The sequence below is a fragment of the Ascaphus truei genome, chromosome 2, assembly GCF_040206685.1.
Source record: "Ascaphus truei isolate aAscTru1 chromosome 2, aAscTru1.hap1, whole genome shotgun sequence".
NCBI lineage: Eukaryota > Metazoa > Chordata > Amphibia > Anura > Ascaphidae > Ascaphus > Ascaphus truei.
The window spans coordinates 479,775,022-479,799,064 of record NC_134484.1 but is presented as its reverse complement, the minus strand read 5'-3'; the positions used below and the strand labels follow the sequence as shown (position 1 = coordinate 479,799,064).

Genomic DNA, 24,043 nt, shown 5'->3' with positions numbered 1-24,043 from the left:
TAATATGATAAACCAGGAGTTCCTTAACTTTACTTCTCATGGACATTTTCATTGTTAATTATTTGGAGAATGTACATGTATCCTTAAATAACGCATACAGTAATAAATACAAGATCTCTCTATCATTTCACTGTGAGAGCTGCTACAAATAAATTTCAGGTCTTCGGGAACCACCACCAAAGTCATTAGGGGCCACTGGATGTCCATGTGCCACAATTTTGAAACCCTGGGTGAAAAGAATACTTTGTTAATTAAGTATTGTTGAAATATATTTTCAGTGTTTTGGATTTGTAATTTGCTTTCAGTATTTTGATTTACAGATTAAAAACATTTACTCTGTCTTTTTTGTTTACTTCCGTTAGAGATCGGCCTGAATGAGGAACAGAACTTGAGCTCTGATACATCCAGAAGCTGTCTGACTCCTCACAGCCCAGAAGTGCCAAAAAATAATGATTCCTGTCACATTTTGGACACATACAAGGAACCAGTGTCACATGATGGTGAATTTATAGACCTTGTACAGCACACAGCGGAGACGGACCCTAAATATGGGTCCAGCAAAAGGTATAAGAGAGATTTAAGAAGAAGCCGTGGTGCTCAGCCTTTTCTCTGTTGTCAGTGTGGCAAAAGCTTGTCACTGGACAGGGACCTGCTCACACACCTTTGTGTCCCCGCTAGAGAGCAAACCTTTACATATACAGATGGTGGGAGCGGTTTCTCACTGCAGGGGAAACTTCTTCCACACCAGATGATTCAGACAGCAGTGACTCCTTTTACTTGTACAGTGTGTGGGAAACAGTTAAGTAATGAGAGCACCCTCCTCAATCACCAGATGATTCATACAGGGGAGAAACCATTCACATGTACAGAGTGTGGGAAACAATTCCGTATTAAGAGAAACCTCCTCAGACACCAGTGGGTTCATACAGGGGAGAAACCATTTACTTGTACAGTGTGTGGGAAACAATTCAGTAGTAAGAGAAACCTCCTCAGATACCAGATGACTCATACAGGAGAGAAACCATTCACATGTGCAGAGTGTAGTAAAAGCTTTTCTCAGAAGACAGATCTCCGCAACCATGAGCGGATTCATACAGGGGAGAAACCATTCACATGTACAGAGTGTGGGAAACAATTCAGTATTAAGAATGACTTCCTCAGACACCATATGACTCATACAGGGGAGAAACCATTCACATGTACAGAGTGTAGTAAAAGCTTTGCAACAAAGAAGGAGCTCCGCAGCCATGAGAGGATTCATACAGGGGAGAAACCATTCACATGTTCAGAGTGTTGTAAAAGCTTTTCTAAGAAGCAGAGCCTCCTCCTACATGAGTGGATTCATACAGGGAATAAACCATTCACATGTACAGAGTGCGGGAAACAATTCAGGAGTAAGAGCAACCTCCTTATGCACCAGAGGACTCACACAAGGGTGAAACCATTCACATGTTCAGAGTGTGGGAAACAGTTTAGTAGTAAGACAGACCTCATCAGACACCAGATGACTCATACAGGGGAGAAACCATTCACATGTACAGTGTGTGGGAAAAAATGCAGTATTAAGAGCAACCTTCTCAAGCACCAGAGAATTCATACAGGGGAGAAACCATTCACATGTACAGAGTGTGGGAAACAATTTCAATTTAAGGGTACTCTCCTCAGACACCAGATGATTCATACAGGAGAGAAGCAATTCACATGTACAGAGTGTGGGAAACAATTCAGTACTAAGGGCCACCTGATCAGACACCAGCTGACTCATACAGGGGAGAAAACATTCACATGTGCAGAGTGTAATAAAAGCTTTTCTACAAATGCGGAGCTCCTCAACCATGAGCGGATTCATACAGGGGAGAAACCATTCACATGTACAGAGTGTGGGAAACAATTCAGTATTAAGAACAATCTCCTCAGACACCAGAGGACTCATACAGGGGAGAAACCATTCACATGTGCAGTGTGTAGTAAAAGCTTTCCTCAGAAGAATTATCTCCTCGAACATGAACGAATTCATACAGGGGAGAAACCCTTCACATGTACAGAGTGTGGGAAACAATTCAGTATTAAGAACAATCTCCTCAGACACCAGAGGATTCATACAGGAGAGAAACCATTCACATGTACAGAGTGTGGGAAACAATTCAGTACTAAGGGCCACCTCCTCAGACACCAGCTGACTCATAAAGGGGAGAAACCATTCACATGTGCAGAGTGTAGTAAAAGCTTTTCTCAGAAGGCAGATCTCCGCATCCATGAGCGGATTCATACAGGGGAGAAACCATTCACATGTACAGAGTGTAGTAAAAGCTTTGCAACAAAGAAGGAGCTCCGCAGCCATGAGCGGATTCATACAGGGGAGAAACCATTCACATGTTCAGAGTGTTGTAAAAGCTTTTCTACGAAGCAGAGCCTCCTCCAGCATGAGTGGATTCATACAGGGAATAAACCATTCACATGTACAGAGTGTGGGAAACAATTCAGTACTAAGAGCCACCTCCTCAGACACCAGCTGACTCATACAGGGAAGAAACCATTTCCATGTACATAGTGTGGGGAAAGCTCCTTACACACGAGAATTCATACATGAGATAAAACATTTGATTGTTCAGAGTTGGATTGGTCAATATACTGGTAGCATAGTAATACTTCGGTAATAAGAATGGACAGTGTCAAAGCGTAGAAATAAAATCAATGAGTCAAGGGTTCAAAAAGTAACAACATGAATTTATCTGTACCAAGGCACAATTGAGAGAAAAAAATTCCAACAAGGAACTCAGGCCTCTGAAAACATATTGCTTGATATCACATTTTTATACATTTCAAAATGAGTAATACACCATTTTAGGGGGCTGGTGTAGAGATAAAAAAATATATGATGACATACAAAAATACATATTGGTTGATACATAAATATGCTTTACATTGCTATATTCTTATCCTATATACCATATATGTGGGCCGCCCTTAACCTTGTGACATAAGGGAGTTATTGTGTCCAGCCCTGTGTGTACTGTATCTGTCAGATAACAGATCCTAAGGTCAGCAGAATTATCTAAGGCAGGAAAAACCTCTTACAAATGCTATTTCAATTTATTACATGACTCGTGGGAATTACACAAGGGTGGGTTACATCCAGAAGCGATACTCTGCAGAATCAAACATTCACAGTTCATTCACGAATGAAACAAATTGGCATACATACAAGCAAACACTCAAAATGGCGGTTAGGCCAAAATGGAGGTGATGATAGCCACACACATTATCTCAATCTTCACAGTCCTCTCTTTTTATTCTTGAAAACATAGTCTTTTAAGGATAATTCAGATAATACTCAGAAGCGTTGCACTGGCATGGAGGGCCCAAGTTTGCATGGCTATGATAGTTCTGGAAACTCACAGAGCTGCTGGCTTATCATATCAGCCAGGTTGGTCTTTCTGCCATCATCTTCATCTGTATTCCATTGAGGAGGACTGACTTTTCCTTCTGAGATTGCATCTTCCGTAGTGTCGTCTGTGATCAGTGGCATTGCCTGGGTAGAGGGTGTTACACACCTTTGCAGTATGAATTTACTGCACATGACACAGTCATACAAGACGATCAGAACTGCAAACACACAGACAAATCCATTCATCAGTTACGCTTCTAAGAAACCAACCAACTTGGTAATTCCTAACAAAACCCACTTCTCATCTCCGCCTTTCCTTAATGTCTCCTGTATCTCTGCGATCTTCTCTACTTCATGCTCAATCTTACCACCTTGATCTCTAAATAACATAACATTGCTCTTTAACTAGGGCACATACGCTAAAATATAGTCCAGAGCCATTCTATTCTGTAGGGCCATTAATCTAATCTGTACCTGTTCTTGATTAAGTAAATTAATGGATGTAGTTGTATGTTTGAGGACATCATCCAGTACATCCGTAAGTACATTGAACCTGTCATATAGTAACCCAACTCCTACATTAGGAAATAAGCTAGCCCAAAATTGTTCTTTCCATAGACTACTTTTCAACCCCTGTGCGGCTCTGCTATAAGACATACTCCTAGGCGGCTCTGAAGTGGCTCTGCTATTCCTGATCCTGCCAGTGGGTAATTCTTTAGTCATTGTAAAGGCAGGCACAATTGTACCTAGATAGCAAGACCCCGTCCAACCACATGGTAATACTCTGTAGGCCCATTTTCCACAAAGCCAATACACTCCCCTAGGTAAACTAGAATTTGTGCAAGCCCCTTTTACTATCTTAATTAAAACTGAAAAATTAAGGCCACATCCTCCCTGTAAATTTTTCGTTCCAGGCTGTAAATACATTTTTACACAAGTTTCATTAGTTGGTGGAGGCACCTGGCCCATAAATTGATTTGTTGTTCCCAGTGCAAAATCCACCTACAGGAACCTCATTTCCCAGTTGAATTCGGTTTAAAAGTTTAAAAAAAAGTTCTTTGTAAACAAATTCAAATTAACATTTCATTTTTTAAATTCGGCATTAGTGTAAGGTATTGGGGGCCACTAGGGTATGGCAGGGATTCATTGTATATATTCCCTTGTGACCCATTAACCTGTGTAGCATTGTGCGAGATTGTATGATTGTCTGCAAAATGATGTGACCACAAAACAATAAACATTACAAATATTTCAAAACTGATCATCCCTTATCATCATCTGGATGGTGTAGGCTGATCTTGCCTAGCGAGGCATACATCTTAAAAACACACTCTAAAGCATAAAAAATAATAATATTGAGTCCAAAAAAAAGCAAATTGTTTGTTTAAGACCGGGCCTTGCCTGAAGTTTTAATTCCTCGGTGGTTAAATGTTCTAGGATTATTGTGCCTAGATACACTAACTGTTGGTCAAAAACGCTGGCTTGATGATTCTTTGTTAACTGTTTACGGTGGTGCCGGCACTTTTTTCTTGCGATGATGCCGCTTTGTATTCTCATTGGTAGACTGTATAAGCTGCACCTAAGTTTGGAGAGACTTAAACATTTCATTAATAAAAGCACAAGGAGAGCGCTTTTAGCCACTATAATTTAGTATCAGCACAAATTTTTTTGTTTTTCACCACTGTCTTGGCATCCGCATATAAAATAAACACAAAAACACCTTGCTCACCAACTACAAAAGAAAGAAATCAACGGTGCATAGGGAAATTTTGTAAGAGAACACTGATAAGTGACAAGAGGTTGTCACTAAAAGTATCTAAAGCTTGCACTCATTGTAAACAGTAAAATATACATAAAGTACCAGTTAAATAACTAATACCACTAATATCAAATTTATTACAGACCAAATGGGAAATATCCACATAAACTTAACTATAACACAACTAAAACGTATACAACTTTTTTACAAGCTAACAACTGACGAAATGCATAAAATGACAACTAATAAACCATAAATAAGAGTCCCCATGTGAACGAAACGGACAGTATACGGTAAACAAAAATGCTAATATGAACACGAGTGTAAAGCCCTATTAGAACATGAGAGGCCAGTGTCCATAATATACTAACGTTGCTAATTAGCTTCACCACAAAACACTGCGTAGTAGCAGCTTATCACATTAATACTTAGTTCCCAAACAGGCTCAAAATAAAGCTATCCAATAGTTATGCTGGAAAATGTAAAGAGGAGGGGTATATCCCTCTCTACGTGAATATTCGTGAAATAACATGTTGCTATGTGTAGCAATGAGTAGGCAGCACCAAAACACAACACAATATGAATGGAGTCATATCGGCAAGAAATTTTCAAGGATAAATAACAAAACACACAAGGTAATGTTGCAATGAACAAAATAGGCAGAGTCCGCATATAGACGTGTGTTATGGAAAATCATATAAATTATCCTCTCTTGTTCATATGCAAATCCTATGGCATGTGAACAATATATGACATAAAGAATGATGGTATTTAAAACATCAGCAGCTTGAGATTTAAATATATATATATGTAGCCCTTTTTGTGAACGCCTGCACTAAGGAACTACGGTGGTGCGTGTACCTGTGGCTTCAGGAGCCCTGAGCCTCCGCTAATTGGGAGCCTGTGGTCATACCTTTATTAATCGCGGTGCAGCGCCTCCACTTGCCCAGGATCCCCATGATAGAGATTTACCCTGAGCAAGAACATAACAACAGCATTATGCAACAGCAACCTTTTATATATCATGCATAAAGAACAAATGATCTGCAGAATAAACATATAACATTACACACACACCGTGGCTCGGCCACACCTTATTAGGGATAATGTCCTGTACATAGGTGGCTCTGCCACTCTCCCTAGGAGTATGTCTTATAACCAGTATAGGTATGGTACCATATGAATTCACACAGGTGGCCCAATTAGTTAGTGGGAGGCGGGATCAGCGCCTGGTCACCGGTGTAGGTGCACTTGTAGACAATGATACCTTCCGGTCACTACGATGACCTTGACACTCCACACCGGGTCCTTGTGTTGGTCCAGCCTTGCGCCGTCTCTCCTTTCTGCAGCACCGTCAGTTGTTCAATCCAAGATGGCGGCCGCAGCTCCGCAGCTAAACCGCACTAAAGGGAAACGTCCCTAACAACTATGGCCGTCCTTACAAAACAGCACCCTACGATGACAGGGGAATACTCCTCGGGCCGGGGAAATACCTTTACCTAAGCAGACGGGTCACTGACCCTCCGCTCTCGCTCACGAGGTTCCGCCAACCTCCTCCTTCACCTCCCTCTCTGCTCTGACCCACCGCCCACACGCATCCGGTTCCTCTATACAGAGTCTCGCACCCAATTGGTCCTCAGCCTCAGCTGACCCTCTCAGAGTTCAGAGTTCACCCCCCAAAGTCTCTACAGATTGGTTACCCTTCGTGCGCTTCTCTCGCGCATGCGCAGCCCAACTTGTACACAGTGACCTTGCTGGCAAACAGGGACAATATGGCGCTGCCTATGTGATTGACAGCGCGGAACCTTTAGATATATATATGCACATCCTTACATTCTCCCCTCTCCAGAATCCAACGTCCCCGCTGGACTACATAAACCACATATATATCTAACTATTTACACAACCCTCTCATTCCTAGATTAGGTTACACATCTCGTTAAACAGTACCATCATAGCTTGCATCCTATGCCGAGCCCACTGCTGAGCCTCATAATGGGGTGCCCCAAATTGATCATATGCCATTCGCATGGGAGGCTGACAGGCTCTTTGACTTCGCCGGGGTTGATTCTCCTCTGCTTCCTCTGCAGAGTGTCCAGTCTCAACTGGTGCTTCCATCTCTACCCTTGAGGGGTTTTCAGCATTAGTACTGTCTCTTTGGGGTATGAAACATGGACTTTGTGGGTCTAGGGACTGACTCGCGGGAGTCAAATGGTCAATGTTCGGGCCAAGAGGCTCTTTACCCGTGGCTCCTTCGAGAGATGCCTCCACGGCCGGAAGGCCCCTTTGAGAGGTTCCTTCCATTGGATCCTCAGAGGTGGCAATTTTTGCAGTCTCTGGGCCATCCTCTGTGTGTTCAACTCCTCCATCTATGGGCGTGGCTGGGACTTCCAATTTGTCCGTCCCTACTTGGGGTATGGGAAGCAGATGATTCCTATGCCACACTTTTACGCGGCCTTCAGAATCCTTGATCCGGTACACAGGAAGACCAGGCATCTGTGACTCCACCTCATACACACCCTCCCGCCACCGGTCGGCCAATTTATGCTTCCCAGGAACGCCTAAGTTGCGTAAGAGGACCGCATCTCCGGGGTGAATTTCCTTGTGACGTACTTTGTGATCGTAGCGCCTTTTATTTCCCGCATTCAATTGCGCGGTCGTCCGTTCAGCCAATTTATAGGCCAGCTGTAAACTGTCCCTTAGCCGCTGGACATATCGAAAATGCGTCCTATTGGATACCCCATCGGTAGATATCCGCAGGCGCACATCCACCGGTAAACGGGCTTCTCTTCCGAACATCAAGAAATACGGGGTATACCCGGTGGACTCATGTCGGTACAATTATACGCATGTACCAATGCCTCGACGTGTTTACTCCACTCCGTCTTTTGCGGGCTCGTCAAAGTTCCTAACATATCTAACAAAGTGCGATTGAACCGTTCAGGCAGAGCATCCCCTTCGGGGTGGTACGGGGTAGTACGCGACTTGGCAATGTTTAGTAGGGTGAGCAACTCCCGTATCAGTGTACTCTCAAAGTCCCTGCCCTGATCGGAGTGAAGACGATTTGGTAACCCATAGTGAATGAAATATTTCTCCCATAGTACTCGGGCCACCGTTACGGCCTTCTGGTCTTTCGTAGGGAACGCTTGGGCGTACCTAGTGTAGTGGTCAGTGATCACAAGAACATTACTAACTCCCCGACTGTCGGGCTCGATACAGAGAAAATCCATACACACCAAATCCATTGGACCCGAGCTTTTCAAGTGTGCCATAGGAGCCGCCCTGGTGGGCAGTGTCTTTCGTTGTAAACAGCGATTACACCTCCGACAATGTTGCTCCACGGACTCCCTCATTCTCGGCCAATAGAACCTATCCTGTAATAGCCCAAATGTCTTGTCAATGCCCAGGTGACCATGGTCATCGTGAAGGGCCCTGAGGACTAGGGTTCTCAAACGTTCCGGCAAAAACAACTGACGCCGATCGGGATGGTTATGATAGGATATCACCCGATATAACAAACAATTGTCCATTTCAAACTTCCCAAACTCATTTAGCAGGAGTTTCACCAAGTCTTTGGAGGCTCGCTTCAGTATAGAAGGGTTATCTTGTTGTACCGCTTGACGGGCTAACTCCACTATGGGGTCTTGTGTTTGATAATGCACTAGATCCCTCCACGAGATGATATTATCTTCAGTGATGTTCATCCCTTCTCGACCTTGATAGGCCAGAGGAACAGCCCGCGAATTACATCCCAACGAGTCAACAACCCGCAATTCCGAGAATGCTACGTGGTCGTCGACTACCACAGCCACTGAGCAGAGGGCACGAATCCCGGGACCCGGGATCTCTTCCCAAACTTCCTCATCAGGGGTGGATTGAAGGCCCGGTCGACGAGACAGGGCGTCGGCACCTATGTTGGTGGGTCCGGGTTTGTATTTAAGGTTGAACCTGTAGTTGGCTAGAGCAGCTAACCAACGGTGTCCCGTGGCGTCTAATTTGGCAGACGTCATGCCAATTTGGCATAGGTCATGGGATTGTTGTCCGTACGTACTTCGAACTGTACCCCATATAGGTAGTCATGCAACTTATCCACCACAGCCCATTTTAGCGCCAAAAATTCCAGTTTATGGACCGGGTAATTCTGTTCGCTAGGGGTCAAGCTTCGGCTCGCATAGGCCACCGGACGTAGCCCGGTCTCATACTTCTGATGCAAGACCGCTCCTAATCCGCTAAGGCTAGCAATGGGGCTTCTCCCGCTTCTTGCAAAAACTGGCGGAACACCGCGCGCACAATGTCAGCGTTGGTCCCCAAGATGATTGGGGCGCTGGGGTGGTCCTGAGGTTCGGGGCACACTAAGGCCTCCACTTCCATGGGGTGATGTTTACCAGTATTCAGCTGGAGAATATCTAACTGCACCTTTATTACTCCGTCTATGGGGTAATCTTCATGACTCAATCCCCGTAGTCGCAAGGCATCCGCAGATAACAACGGTAGTTGGTGTAGGTGTTGGTCGTAGAAGGGCCGGTATACGATGGTTACTTGGGATCCCGTATCCAACAATGCGGCGGCGTAGATGCCTTCGATAACTACGCGAATAATGGAGGCGGGGCCAATTCGGGGGCTCTGAGAAGGCGGTAACGCCTTTTCATCCTCCAGGGGTTGGCACGGCATTGATTGCGCCGGTCGGGACGACGTTCTCCGCGAGGTGGGGCATTGGGCCCGTAAATGTCCCATCTTTCCACATGCATAACACTGCATTTGGCTGAGGTAAGCCTCGTCTCTCCTGGTTGGGGGACTTCGCCCGGTCGGGGGACGAGGTCTGGGTGTCACTGGGGTAGTGACATCCTCGGGGTCGGGATCCCCAGATTCGGGCACGTCAGATTTGGGTTCCACTTTCTTGACTTCCTTACTTCCGGGCTGGGGTTTCTTCCCGGTGGCTAGGTCACGCCCTAACAACACCGTCTCATGCGCTTGGACCCGATCCATTAAGTCGTGAAACGACAAGGCTTGTCCGGGCGTTAGGCAGCTACTTACCCGCACCGACACGGGGTGTAGGGGTAGGAGCCCCCTCAACAGCTGAGTGGTGCGTAGTCCGTTGGCTTCTATCCTTGGTAACACGCCTTTCCTCACCAGATTCCAGAGGTCCAGGTGTAGTCGCCTGAGAAAATCGGACACCATTTCCTCTTCTTTCTGGGCTAACGCATGAAATTTGGACATCAAAGTATACGTGTCCACCGGGGCTCCATACGCCTTTGTCAGGCAGTAGATGAGATCTGCCGAATCAGCTTCCGGATTGTCATCTCGGTAGTAGTGCACCATGTGGGACGCGGGGGGCCGTAAGCACTCAACGATACGCTGTCTGCGGACTGCGTCCGTGCAGGTCCATTCAGGCAGTACCTGTTCGGTATGATCCAACCAGTCCTCTATCCCTACTTCCCCTTGGGGCGTGGGTTTCTCACCGGAGAAGGCCTTTAGCTTCCTGTACTGGAGTGACTGGGTGGTGTTGTGGATAGCGGCGGCTATGGCGGGAATAGAGGTGTCTCCCGGTAAGCTGTCCCCGACTGCAGGGTAAGCGTCCAATCGTGATAAGCTAAGTCGGTTGAGGCCAGCCCGCAGGCCGGACGGGGTGGATGAGGAGCCTAGGCTCAGGGCTGCTGGCCAGCGAGGGTGCAGGCCACGGTCAGGGGAGTGGTCGGGGCCTCCCGTCGCGGCACCTACGGCGGTTGCATACTCTCTCCGGGGGGTGGAAGTGGCCAGGGGCGCAGGGGTGTCCGCCTGGACTATGGGGCAGCGCACCCCCGGGGCCTCGGGCAGCAGCAGTATACGGGGCAAAGCCTCGGGGCATATATCTTGTTCAGTGGCATACAAGATCCGGCGCCAGGTCTGGTCGCGGTCATAGAAATGGTCTTGTACTTGGGCATTGTCCAGGAGCGGGAGCTTTCGGACCTGCTCGGTCACTGTGCCTAACGAGATCGTGGCGGGGACATGGCCCAGCGCGAAAACACGGTTCAAGGGAATCCCGCGCCGTTGGGCCCACTTGCGCACCTCGAGCGCCGAGGGCACCGACATGATGTGGGTTGGTTGCACAATAGAGACAAAAATGTGGGGGCACCCCAGGTCTAAGATCTCAGCAGCGCCTCCAAATGTAGCCCTTTTTGTGAACGCCTGTACTAAGGAACTACGGTGGTGCGTGTACCTGTGGCTTCAGGAGCTCTGAGCCTCCGCTAATTGGGAGCCTTTGGTCATACCTTTATTAATCGCGGTGCAGCGCCTCCACTTGCCCAGGATCCCCATGATAGAGATTTACCCTGAGCAAGAACATAACAACAGCATTATGCAACAGCAACCTTTTATATATCATGCATAAAGAACAAATGATCTGCAGAATAAACATATAACATTACACACACACCGTGGCTCGGCCACACCTTATTAGGGATAATGTCCTGTACATAGCTGGCTCTGCCACTCTCCCTAGGAGTATGTCTTATAACCAGTATAGGTATGGTACCATATGAATTCACACAGGTGGCCCAATTAGTTAGTGGGAGGCGGGATCAGCGCCTGGTGACCGGTGTAGGTGCACTTGTAGACAATGATACCTTCCGGTCACTACGATGACCTTGACACTCCACACCGGGTCCTTGTGTTGGTCCAGCCTTGCGCCGTCTCTCCTTTCTGCAGCACTGTCAGTTGTTCAATCCAAGATGGCGGCCGCAGCTCCGCAGCTAAACCGCACTAAAGGGAAACGTCCCTAACAACTATGGCCGTCCTTACAAAACAGCACCCTACGATGACAGGGGAATACTCCTCGGGCCGGGGAAATACCTTTACCTAAGCAGACGGGTCACTGACCCTCCGCTCTCGCTCACGAGGTTCCGCCAACCTCCTCCTTCACCTCCCTCTCTGCTCTGACCCACCGCCCACACGCATCCGGTTCCTCTATACAGAGTCTCGCACCCGATTGGTCCTCAGCCTCAGCTGACCCTCTCAGAGTTCAGAGTTCACCCCCCAAAGTCTCTACAGATTGGTTACCCTTCTTGCTTCTCTCGCGCATGCGCAGCCCAACTTGTACACAGTGACCTTGCTGGCAAACAGGGACAATATGGCGCTGCCTATGTGATTGACAGCGCGGAACCTTTAGATATATATATATGCACATCCTTACATATATATATATACATATCATGAATTTGACAATAGCTACTGCTTAAAAAATAAAATCTGGATAGCCTACAGTTGCATTCTTTAAAATGAGAGGCTATAGATCAGGGTTCAAATTAAGACACTCGTTTATATCGTCCACTTTGTGAAGTACTGAGTATACTTTTGACAGTATTCAAATACGGAAATACATATTAAATATTATTGTATTGTTAATGAAACAATTATAACAAATAGAATTTAAAAAAAAACATCTCCTAATTAGAACAAATAGAATTGAAATGTGTTTACTGGTTTCTGCGTAGAGGTAATTTGGATACTGCATGTGGGGATTATAACCCCTTCTTGTAATAATTCCTACATAATAGGGGCTATGCCATCTAAAGCATTTCTGCTGAGTGGGTATTGGCCAATTCTGGGGAGGGCAGCGTTGGGAAATAATTTAACCCGTACCGGTGCAGCAGACCAGACGTACCCAGTACTGTTATTGGGAGACGCCCATAAACTATGAGGTATTTATCCTAAAATAAATACAAAAAACAGAAAGCACGATAAATAAGCATAATTTCACACTTCTCTGATACAGAGCAAAATGAACTTTACAAAAAATAAGATTAAAAAAACCCAAAACAGACCTGTTTGATCCTGCAATTTTAGTCCATAAATAAATAAATTACAATATCATTCTCTTTCCCCATACTATAACTAAGCTGCTTTTAAACATTTTTTTTTCCTGCTTCTAGTTAACTTTTCATGCCTGGAACATGGTCTTTGTACATTCCTTAAGCTGGAGGAGGGGGGCCAGCCCACTTGGCCGCTTTTAACCTTCCCTCTTTTAAATGACTGCTGTTCAAAAATCAAACGAGCAGTGTATTTTTAAGAAAACAAACAGTTAGTTTCCTATTATAAGTTTGAACAGAGAAACCTTGATAACTAAAAAACAAAAACAAAACCATCTCTGCAACCCTTCCTATAAAACAAAAATCTTATTGTTTTATTTACTATTAATTCCTTATCTTTCTTACACACACCCACACACACATATACACACACGTTCTCTGAGTTTATCTTCCATCAACATTCATTCTCCTTTCTACGGGCAATTAACAAAACTCCAACATGATCTTAATCTCGTGGGCCAGAGTAAAACTTAATAAAGCTTCCTTACTCCATAAAATCAGACTCTTTCTTTTTGTTTAAATAAAAAATAAACATTTACTTTTTAAAACTTTGCATTCTAGATATACCTTGCTTTTAGTCCTGACTCCTCTAAATCAGCACATAAAATTTAAATTTAAAACTTCATTTAAATATTGTGTAACGGGTATTCCCCCCCCAATCGCAGATCTGATGTGGGTGCAAGGAACATACGGTGTTACCATAGGTGTGGTGCATTACCTGTTGGCTCGCAGGAGGGCTGAGCTTCCGCCACGGGGAACCTGGGGCAATTATACTAGGGGTAACCACTTACTCAATTCAGCGCCTCCACCTGCGATGGCTCCCACCAGAGGGGGAGTGGTTCCTCGCAGGACAATACAATAATCACATACACGGGTATATAATAACTAAGGACTTTACTAACATGCAAACAACATATCACGGCAGTACCACAATATAACCTGTGTCCCTCTCTCGAGGAGACACCTACTGCGTCACGCAGGACGCTTCCCCAACACCAGGTGATCCCACCCAGTGTCCCGAGAATCCCCACCCAATGTCCCGCACTCTTGCAGAGAGTCAATGGGTGACTGCGCAGTCACAGTTAAGCTAAGGGCCCGGTGGTGCACTTATGTATTAGATACCTGCCGAGCACTCCGGTGCTCGGGTCAGCAATCTTCACAAAGGGTCAGACGTGTGATGAATCCGTCTGATTATCCAAGCGAACTCCGGCACGTGCGCACCGCTAGGGCGGTCCCACTCTGGAATCGTCTCTGTGGACCTCAACGTGGGTCCAACCGCTTCCACAGGAACAGCAGCAGCCGCTGTGTCCCTATCTATCTAAGTAGTACTAACGTGACAGGAACCCTAACCTAGGGCCTGTCCCTGTAGTACAGCAACCTGTAGTGGCTTGGGGGAACTCCTATGGGCCTGCAGGGGTAATGACCTGTCCCACTCCCCTAACTACCCAAGTCCCTTCAGCCTCACTACTTGCTAACTAGTCCCAGCGCCTACAGCAGCAAGCTGTAGCTCACTGGAGGCTGCAGCCAACGTGCTGCAAAACAAGGTGCCTGCCTGTCAGACCTCACAGCACTAACAGCCGTGACTCTGACAAGGCAGCACTCTATGCTAAAGGGCAGCGTCCCTATCTCGGGCCTCCCTAAGCACTTACCCACTAAACTAGTGGGGCGTTGGGGCCTACCTGGGGTGTAGGTACCTATATGGGGCAGAAGCTGCACTCGCTCCCCGCACCCTACTTCCCTACAGCTCCCTGACTCCAACTCTCTGTAACCTTCCTTTCCCCAGCTCCCACTAATGTAAGTGGCAGGGTCCCTATCCTGAGGGCTGCCCCTGGCAACACTCACCTTACTGGGGAGCTGAGCTATCTCGGACCAAGGGGGTGCTGGCCTAGTACAGGGGAGTCCCTGACTCCTGTACCCTACCTCCTTCCCTTGTCTGTTCCTTCCTCTGACTGATCTAACGTGCTCCAAGCCCGCCAAATGTATCTCTTTTCCCAGGGGTCTCCTAAGCCCTATTGGCTCCCTGGGGTCACATGGGGCTCGCAAAGGCTCTTGGGATATGTAGTCCCAGCTCAGAGCCTTCCCTGGTAGGCTAGGGGTTCGCGGGCTTTTCCCTACCTTCACTGCGCTTGCGCAAGCTTTCCCGGGCTGCCTCGACCTTCCCTCAGCTTTCCCTGCTCTCGCGCGAGCTATCCCTGTCTCGGGGGCTGTCCCTGCGCCTACGCGTCCCTGCGCATGCGCAACAGTGTCCTCAATGGCGGCGCCCTGCTTGTCCGGCCGCCGGGACCTTAGAGACGCGATCGCGGCCTTAGCAACCGCCCGATCGCGTCCCCGGCAACCGGCCGCAGGCAGGAGAAGCCGCGCTGCTCCCTGCTCCAGCCCCCACCCTTGGAAGCAGCCGTCGGGTCTCTCGACACCCGCGACCGAGCTGCCCAAGGGGAGGAGGGTCTCCAGGAGCCACGGGAGCTCCAGGCTACACTCTCCTCCTGGTGAAACTCCAACGACCTCGCTTGGATGGCAGACATAACCTGGTACACAGTTATACAATGAAAATGCAGGGCATACTGTATGTACAACCTATCACTGGTGACTTTAGACATCAGGTTACAATACAGTTCACATACCATACCCGAGGCCAGCTGAGCGTCAGCTGTTTGCTGAGACCATTTGTGGGGTGCCCCTAACTGATCAGGTGGGGGTACCTCACTTTTGCGTCCGTGAGCCTCCCCCAGAAAAATTTCTTGAAGAGCACACACTGGAGTGACAGTCACCGGTTCTTCGCTACTTCCTCCCCCTGGTAGAAGGAATAGCACAGTGTCCTTTAACCAGGCCTTTACCCGGCCATCCACGGCATGGATGCGGTAGACCAGGAGGCCAGGACCTTTCCCGCGGTCCACTACATGGTGAATGGAGCGTTCCTTTTTGGGCTCCAAGGAGAAAATTGTCACTAAATCCTTCTCTACACAGTCCTTGTCCCTACATACTGGCGAGGCTTCCACTGGGAAGCGAGAATTGGGCCCTGTCTCTTTCGGCAAAGTCTCTATTTCACCTGGCAAGGGGTAAAGGGTAGATACCTTACCATTGCGGTGATTCCCGGTGGCCAACAGGTCCTCGGGGACGCTGTCAGTTCCCACCTCGGCTATCTCAGGACCTGTCCCCGGCACTTCTGGGGCAGTCCACTTACTGGCTGGAAACTCGGGAGCGTTGGATCCCAGTCCTGGGACCACTTGGATTGGAGCGCACGGGCTCACACTCAGGTCAGGAGCCGGTGGGGAATAAGGAGGTTCCTCCCCACTCCGCTGGCTTGCGATAGGTTCCTCTCCATCTGGAACACGATCAGGCAGGTACTGGTCCACTCGCACCACTGGACAGCTACCTTCTAAGGGAGACACCTCCGCCAGGACGCGATGCAGAGGGGAACCCTTCGCCCAGGTAACCAGACTTAAGGAGCCATCGTGCTCCGCGGTCACCTGGAGGCTCACCCCCAACACCCCTGGGGCAGTCAACTCACCCTTGTCGTCGCTAACCGGTACTGATCCCAAGCCTGGGACCGACGGTACCTCTGTAGGCCGGACTGACCGTTGTAGGGCACACGGGCCCACAGCAGGCTCTGTATCCGCCGAGATAGTGTGTTTGTTGATTTCACTGTAGTGGTCCGCCGGCAGGCGCATCACCACAAGTGATTGGTTTCTGGACTCACTAAAAGAAGGTGGGGGTACAGACACCTTACCCTGTGATTCCCCTGTCTCCTCTGTATCACTGCTGGGGTGGTTCGCCGGTAGGCGCATCGCCACCGATGGGACTTCAACCTCTTTACCTGCGGATATCACGATAGGATCCTCCGCCAATGATTCGCTTGGCTCCAGGACTGGCTGATCCGGGTTCTGTGGTTCCGGCTCAGGAACCAGGTCTAGAATGTTCACTTGGGCGCACTGGCCCTCCGAAATGTCTATGAGAAGGGTAGATGGGTTAGTTATACTGACCGGCTCTTCAGGCTGGGGCACAATAGGTTTTAAGAACCAGGCACCGCAATCTTCACATTGAGGCTCCCACGCCAATGCCGCTCTAGAACAGTCACATGTAGGGCTAAAATACTGTATGCTCAGTTCTCCATCCACGGTGCCGGTCTTGAAATCCAGCGGTAGCTGAAATAGGTCGGCTCCTTGGAGATAAGCTTTTTGCAGGCATGTGCACATTAATGTAAGGGCTTTCACTCCTGGCACGTGCCAGGACACATACACATTGGGGTGTACTCCCTTACAGTCTGTTTCATCACCATCATCAGAAAACCCAGAGTCTATTTCATTTACGTCGGCCACAGTGCCCTCTTCCTCGGGCTGTCCTGTAACCGCCAATGGCACGGGTTGCAGAGTCGGTATCCTGCAGCAGCCACACATGCGTCCCCAGGCCAATTTACAAAAGGAGCAGTCACCGTTGTTACAGAAACATTCCCGGCACCCATCCTCATTTGCGTCTTCCAGCCGCCCTCTTATCAGGCACGCCAAAATCGCAAAGTTCATACTACCCAACGGACTCAACGATTCTATCATACACGGACACAACAAAAAGGATACGGCCCCGGCCTTCGTCGGCCACAGTCCATATGACGGCGAGCAATTTTCTTTGCCACCAGTACTTTCTTGGATGGAGACAGCAGTTACGGGTGAAGGCTCACAGTGCTTGCTCCCCCTGGTGGAATCTGAAGGAGGGGCAGCACACTCTTTCATGGAATGACTCTGGCTCTGCACGGAGTTATTCAGTTGGCGGGGGCGGGGCTTAGGGTTTCCCGCCAAGCTCGGACAGTCTGCAAAATTTTCCCGCGCGGGCGGGAAATCAGCACGTGACTTCTTCATGGCGAACAAAAATAGCACAATTTAGAAAAAAAATATACCGGGCACCCCAGGTCTATCTCAGCAGCGCCTCCAAATGTAACGGGTATTCCCCCCCCAATCGCAGATCTGATGTGGGTGCAAGGAACATACGGTGTTACCATAGGTGTGGTGCATTACCTGTTGGCTCGCAGGAGGGCTGAGCTTCCGCCACGGGGAACCTGGGGCAATTATACTAGGGGTAACCACTTACTCAATTCAGCGCCTCCACCTGCGATGGCTCCCACCAGAGGGGGAGTGGTTCCTCGCAGGACAATACAATAATCACATACACGGGTATATAATAACTAAGGACTTTACTAACATGCAAACAACATATCACGGCAGTACCACAATATAACCTGTGTCCCTCTCTCGAGGAGACACCTACTGCGTCACGCAGGACGCTTCCCCAACACCAGGTGATCCCACCCAGTGTCCCGAGAATCCCCACCCAATGTCCCGCACTCTTGCAGAGAGTCAATGGGTGACTGCGCAGTCACAGTTAAGCTAAGGGCCCGGTGGTGCACTTATGTATTAGATACCTGCCGAGCACTCCGGTGCTCGGGTCAGCAATCTTCACAAAGGGTCAGACGTGTGATGAATCCGTCTGATTATCCAAGCGAACTCCGGCACGTGCGCACCGCTAGGGCGGTCCCACTCTGGAATCGTCTCTGTGGACCTCAACGTGGGTCCAACCGCTTCCACAGGAACAGCAGCAGCCGCTGTGTCCCTATCTATCTAAGTAGTACTAACGTGACAGGAACCCTAACCTAGGGCCTGTCCCTGTAGTACAGCAACCTGTAGTGGCTTGGGGGAACTCCTATGGGCCTGCAGGGGTAATGACCTGTCCCACTCCCCTAACTACCCAAGTCCCTTCAGCCTCACTACTTGCTAACTAGTCCCAGCGCCTACAGCAGCAAGCTGTAGCTCACTGGAGGCTGCAGCCAACGTGCTGCAAAACAAGGTGCCTGCCTGTCAGACCTCACAGCACTAACAGCCGTGACTCTGACAAGGCAGCACTCTATGCTAAAGGGCAGCGTCCCTATCTCGGGCCTCCCTAAGCACTTACCCACTAAACTAGTGGGGCGTTAGGGCCTACCTGGGGTGTAGGTACCTATATGGGGCAGAAGCTGCACTCGCTCCCCGCACCCTACTTCCCTACAGCTCCCTGACTCCAACTCTCTGTAACCTTCCTTTCCCCAGCTCCCACTAATGTAAGTGGCAGGGTCCCTATCCTGAGGGCTGCCCCTGGCAACACTCACCTTACTGGGGAGCTGAGCTATCTCGGACCAAGGGGGTGCTGGCCTAGTACAGGGGAGTCCCTGACTCCTGTACCCTACCTCCTTCCCTTGTCTGTTCCTTCCTCTGACTGATCTAACGTGCTCCAAGCCCGCCAAATGTATCTCTTTTCCCAGGGGTCTCCTAAGCCCTATTGGCTCCCTGGGGTCACATGGGGCTCGCAAAGGCTCTTGGGATATGTAGTCCCAGCTCAGAGCCTTCCCTGGTAGGCTAGGGGTTCGCGGGCTTTTCCCTACCTTCACTGCGCTTGCGCAAGCTTTCCCGGGCTGCCTCGACCTTCCCTCAGCTTTCCCTGCTCTCGCGCGAGCTATCCCTGTCTCGGGGGCTGTCCCTGCGCCTACGCGTCCCTGCGCATGCGCAACAGTGTCCTCAATGGCGGCGCCCTGCTTGTCCGGCCGCCGGGACCTTAGAGACGCGATCGCGGCCTTAGCAACCGCCCGATCGCGTCCCCGGCAACCGGCCGCAGGCAGGAGAAGCCGCGCTGCTCCCTGCTCCAGCCCCCACCCTTGGAAGCAGCCGTCGGGTCTCTCGACACCCGCGACCGAGCTGCCCAAGGGGAGGGGGGTCTCCAGGAGCCACGGGAGCTCCAGGCTACACTTGTAACACAGTATCTCCTACGCCCAGGAACAAAAATGTGCTACAGTAAAAAATACAAATTCATACTTGAGTCTGGGTGTAAAGAATTCTTTTTACAACTGCCAAATTTTCATTCTCTTTTAAAATATTACGCTAACAGACTTTAACACACAATACTTCCTAGGTTTATTTTAAATGCTACTGTCATGCCTTGTAAATGGCAGCAGGCTTAATACACTTTGACAAAAGGTTTAAACTTAAATGACCCTTTTACAAGAGATTATTTGTTATTTTTATGATTAGTACAAGTGACAATGTGAAGCGCTATGTACACTAATGGCGCTATATGAATAAGACATTCATACATACATACAATAACTATCAGAGTGACACACAAACACTTCACTCCATGACGTACACTGGCGACACACTTTATTCGAGCTCGGCTAGTCCCACGAATTCGGGTATACCCGGGTGTATTGAGGTTTGTGACTGTTTTCTGCCCGAGTGCATTGAGTTATTTTCCGGCAGGGATTGAAACATTTTATTCCCGCTGGCTGCAATACTGCACAGTATATATATATATACTGCATTACAATTCATGAATTTATGCCATCTGGTAGACACGCGAAGCATTGAAGCCTATTAAATCCTAATCATTATCATTTAACAGATCAGCCGCCCATCAGCCAGGCATGAACCCAGGCTGGGAAGGCAAATGCAACGGGGCTTGTCAGAGGTGAGGAGTGGCGCATTCCAGGTATCTGCCAGGTACATACCGGGTATTTGCTCGAATAAAGTGTGTCGGTGCAGTATATTATTATGCCATCAAACTAGTTTCTATGAGCTTTCTAAGATAAAAACAAAAAACATTTAAAGAGGATGTCCCCTTTTTCTTCCATGCAGTATTAATGCATTCATTCCTAAACAAACTACTTTAACATTCTTAAATTCAAGCCATGTCTTCCTAGGTTAATAATTAACTTCCATGTCTCACAGACATGCAACTCCTGTGCCTCACAGACATGCAACTCCTGTGCCTCACAAACATGCAACTCCTTTTCAGCGAAAAAGGGTGAGAAAAGGGGGAAGAGGAAAAAGGGGGTTGAGGAAAGAGAGATGAGGAAAAGGGGATTAGAAAAAGGGGGGTCCACTAATCCTGCAGTTATTTTTAAAACAGACCCTGATATGTTTCACTTTCCTTCTTATTTTATATATTCTGCGTCACTAAATATCCATTTTTTTAAAACATTTTATTGCCATAAAGTCCATACATAATTTCAAGGGACGTACCCTTCGCCGCGACTGCTGAGAACGTAGGTTTCCCCATAATTCTCCTGTATTACACCGATCAACATTAGCTGACCATGTACCGTACACAGATCAACGTTAGCTGACCATGTACCAATATTACACCGATCAACGTTAGCTGACCGTGTACCAATAAGGTGCCCCAACCCTTGGTATAATATAAGTAGAATATAGAGTTAAGGACCAGTGGCCTTAAAAAATAGTTACCTGCTGTTCCTTAACAATAGTTCTCTTCCCAAGTTCTAGGAGACTTAACACCTTATTAATTATTACACCTTCTGCGCCCTGAATTGGCCTGCATTTGGCATAAGGTGTAACCTGAGTTTATGGCAATAATATGAAACAACAACAACAATACCTGATCAGTATAATATTGATAAACTCACGTGATACAGGGTGTCCCGTCACTCAGGTAGGTTGCCCATAAAGAACAAACTGTCTACAGATTACTCAAACAATTAATCTAACGGCTTTTTTTGTTAAAAAGGATAAAGCCATACCTTATTCCAAGTGTGCACGTTTGCGTAATGTAGGCAGCTGCTCCGTCTGAGTCTCCTGTTCCCGAGATGTTGGGTCCCTATTCAAGGGCCGCCATCTGTCAAAGCGTAGAAATAAAATCAATGAGTCAAGGGTTCAAAAAGTAACAACATGAGTTTATCTGTACCAAGGCACAATTGAGAGAAAAGAATTCCAACAAGGAACTCAGGCCTCTGAAAACATATTGCTTGATATCACATTTTTATACATTTCAAAATGAGTAATACACCCCTTAAGGGGGCTGGCTTAGAGATAAAAAAATATATGATGACATACAAAAATACATATTGGTTGATACATAAATATGCCTTACATTGCTATATTCTTTTCCTATATACCATATATGTGGGCCGCCCTTAACCTTGTGACATAAGGGAATTATTGTGTCCAGCCCTGTGTGTACTGTATCTGTCAGATAACAGATCCTAAGGTCATCAGAATTATCTAAGGCAGGAAAAACCTCTTACGAATGCTATTTCAATTTATTACATGACTCGTAGGAATTACAAAAGGGTGGGTTACATCAAGAAGCGATACTCTGCAGAATCAAACATTCACAGTTCATTCACGAATGAAACAAATTGGCATACATACAAGCAAACACTCAAAATGGCAGTTAGGCCAAAATGGAGGTGATGATAGCCACACACATTATCTCAATCTTCACAGCAGTAACGCAACACTTACCATTACTTCTTACCATGGCATTCCTATCAGCAGCTGCAGAGTGGGAGGGTGTCAGAGAGAGGACAGAGTGTGGGTCGAGTGGAATGGGAGCAGGTCCGGGTGCCCCATGACTCACATGCTGCAGCTATAAGGAATCCTCCAGCTGGTAATCTCACCCCTCCCTATTAACCACTTCTCTGCCATGTCTCTTAACCCTTCCATCATGACTCAATCACTTCCTCTCCTCCCCCACATTTCTGTCAGCTCTCACTCATGCCCATTAACCCACGCCTCGCCATGGCCTATTAATGTGTACAGGAGAAGTGGGGTGGTGTATTTGTAAATGATGAAGAAAAGGGGCCTTAGTGTGGGTGTAGTTTGTTTATTATAAATTAAATTCTTAAAATTAAAATATTCTGAAATGTATTTGCTTTTTTTTTTTTTTTTTTTACATTTTATGAACAATGAAATGCATTTGTATAATAAATATGTTTCACAATAAATGACCTTGAAATTTTTGATGTCTTGCTTTTTTGTTTTCTATTGGGTGCTAATATATTGCTTAATATTGTGATCATAATGATAAATTACTGAATACTGTTATGGTGGGAAGTATTTTTGTTATTGCCCAACCCAGGGGTGCGCAAACTATTGGTCCCCTGTGCTCACGCCCCCCTTACCTTGTTTTGCGGTGTCAAATGACGCTGCAGAGTCTTGTGACATCATATCGTTACCCCGCGTTGTCAATCTTGTGCCCCCCAGTTTGCGCACCCCTGCCCTAGTCCTAGTTCAGGATGTTGGAAACAATTTAGTACAAAGTGTGACCTCCTGTTACACCCAAATATTTACATAGGAGAAACCATTTGCTTGTTCAGTGGGAAAAAATACAGTGTTAAGGGTCACCTCTTCAAAAACCAACAAACTCATGCAGGGAGAGGCCTTTCACATGGACAGAGTATAGGAAAAACGTTTCTTGGATGAATTACCTCACACGCCACATGATTCACACAGGGGAAATAATTTGCTTGTTCAGAGTGTGGTAAACCATTTTATGCAAAGTGGGGCCTCTTGTTACACCAGCAGATTTACACAAGGGAGCAACTTTTTAATTGTGCAGAATTTGGGAAACAAACATTCCTTCCCCTGCGCTCCTTTGAATCCCCTTAGCTCCGCCCCCCTGTGACACTGGGGAAGGGGAGGGGAAACAGCATCCAATCCAGCCAAGCTGGAGGGGAAAGGGGAAGCAGCACGAGGACCGGCACCAAAGGTGTAGGAGAGGGGGAGGGAAGAGAGGGGAGCCTAGCCCCTGCGGTCAGATGCCCCATCGCCGAGGGGATCCAGGCTGCTTGACCTTGGAGCCTGCGAAGAAGCTCCCCTTCCCTCCCCCAACCCACATATAAATAAATAAATACACAACAAAGGTCTGGAGGTTCAAAGGCCACGGCTTTGTTTACACAAATAAACCTTGGTAAGTGCCAACTCTGCCAGCGTGCTTTCCCCCTGGGTAAAGGCCGATGGCACACCAACCATGGCACGCACACCAACAAGCTGGGTGCCCGATGGCCCGGCCGTTAAGTGATACTGAGCCCAGGGAATCATGCACAAATGAGCCCTGCTGACTCGTTACCCCGAGCTCCACAAGGCTTTAGTGGTTATCTGCACCATAAGCTGCCACCGACGGGGCTATTTAATCCCCTTAAACTAGCCCCGTACCGCTAGACCCCAAAGGCCCTTTTAAGCCCCTCCGGAAGTGTCATATTACACAAGTCTAACCCTATTTCGGATGAGTGTACCC

General features: G+C 47.7%; 1 protein-coding gene across 1 annotated transcript in view; it reads left to right on the top strand.

The window, feature by feature from the left end:
- LOC142488392 (uncharacterized) overlaps positions 1–22,766 on the top strand; it is a 155,345-nt gene extending 132,579 nt beyond the window's left edge. The window contains exon 4 of the mRNA XM_075588872.1: positions 363–22,766. Within this exon, the coding sequence (XP_075444987.1) occupies positions 363–2,551 (2,189 nt within the window). The 3' untranslated portion in view covers positions 2,552–22,766. The remainder of the gene's footprint in view (positions 1–362) is intronic.
- The last annotated feature ends 1,277 nt before the right edge of the window (positions 22,767–24,043 follow it).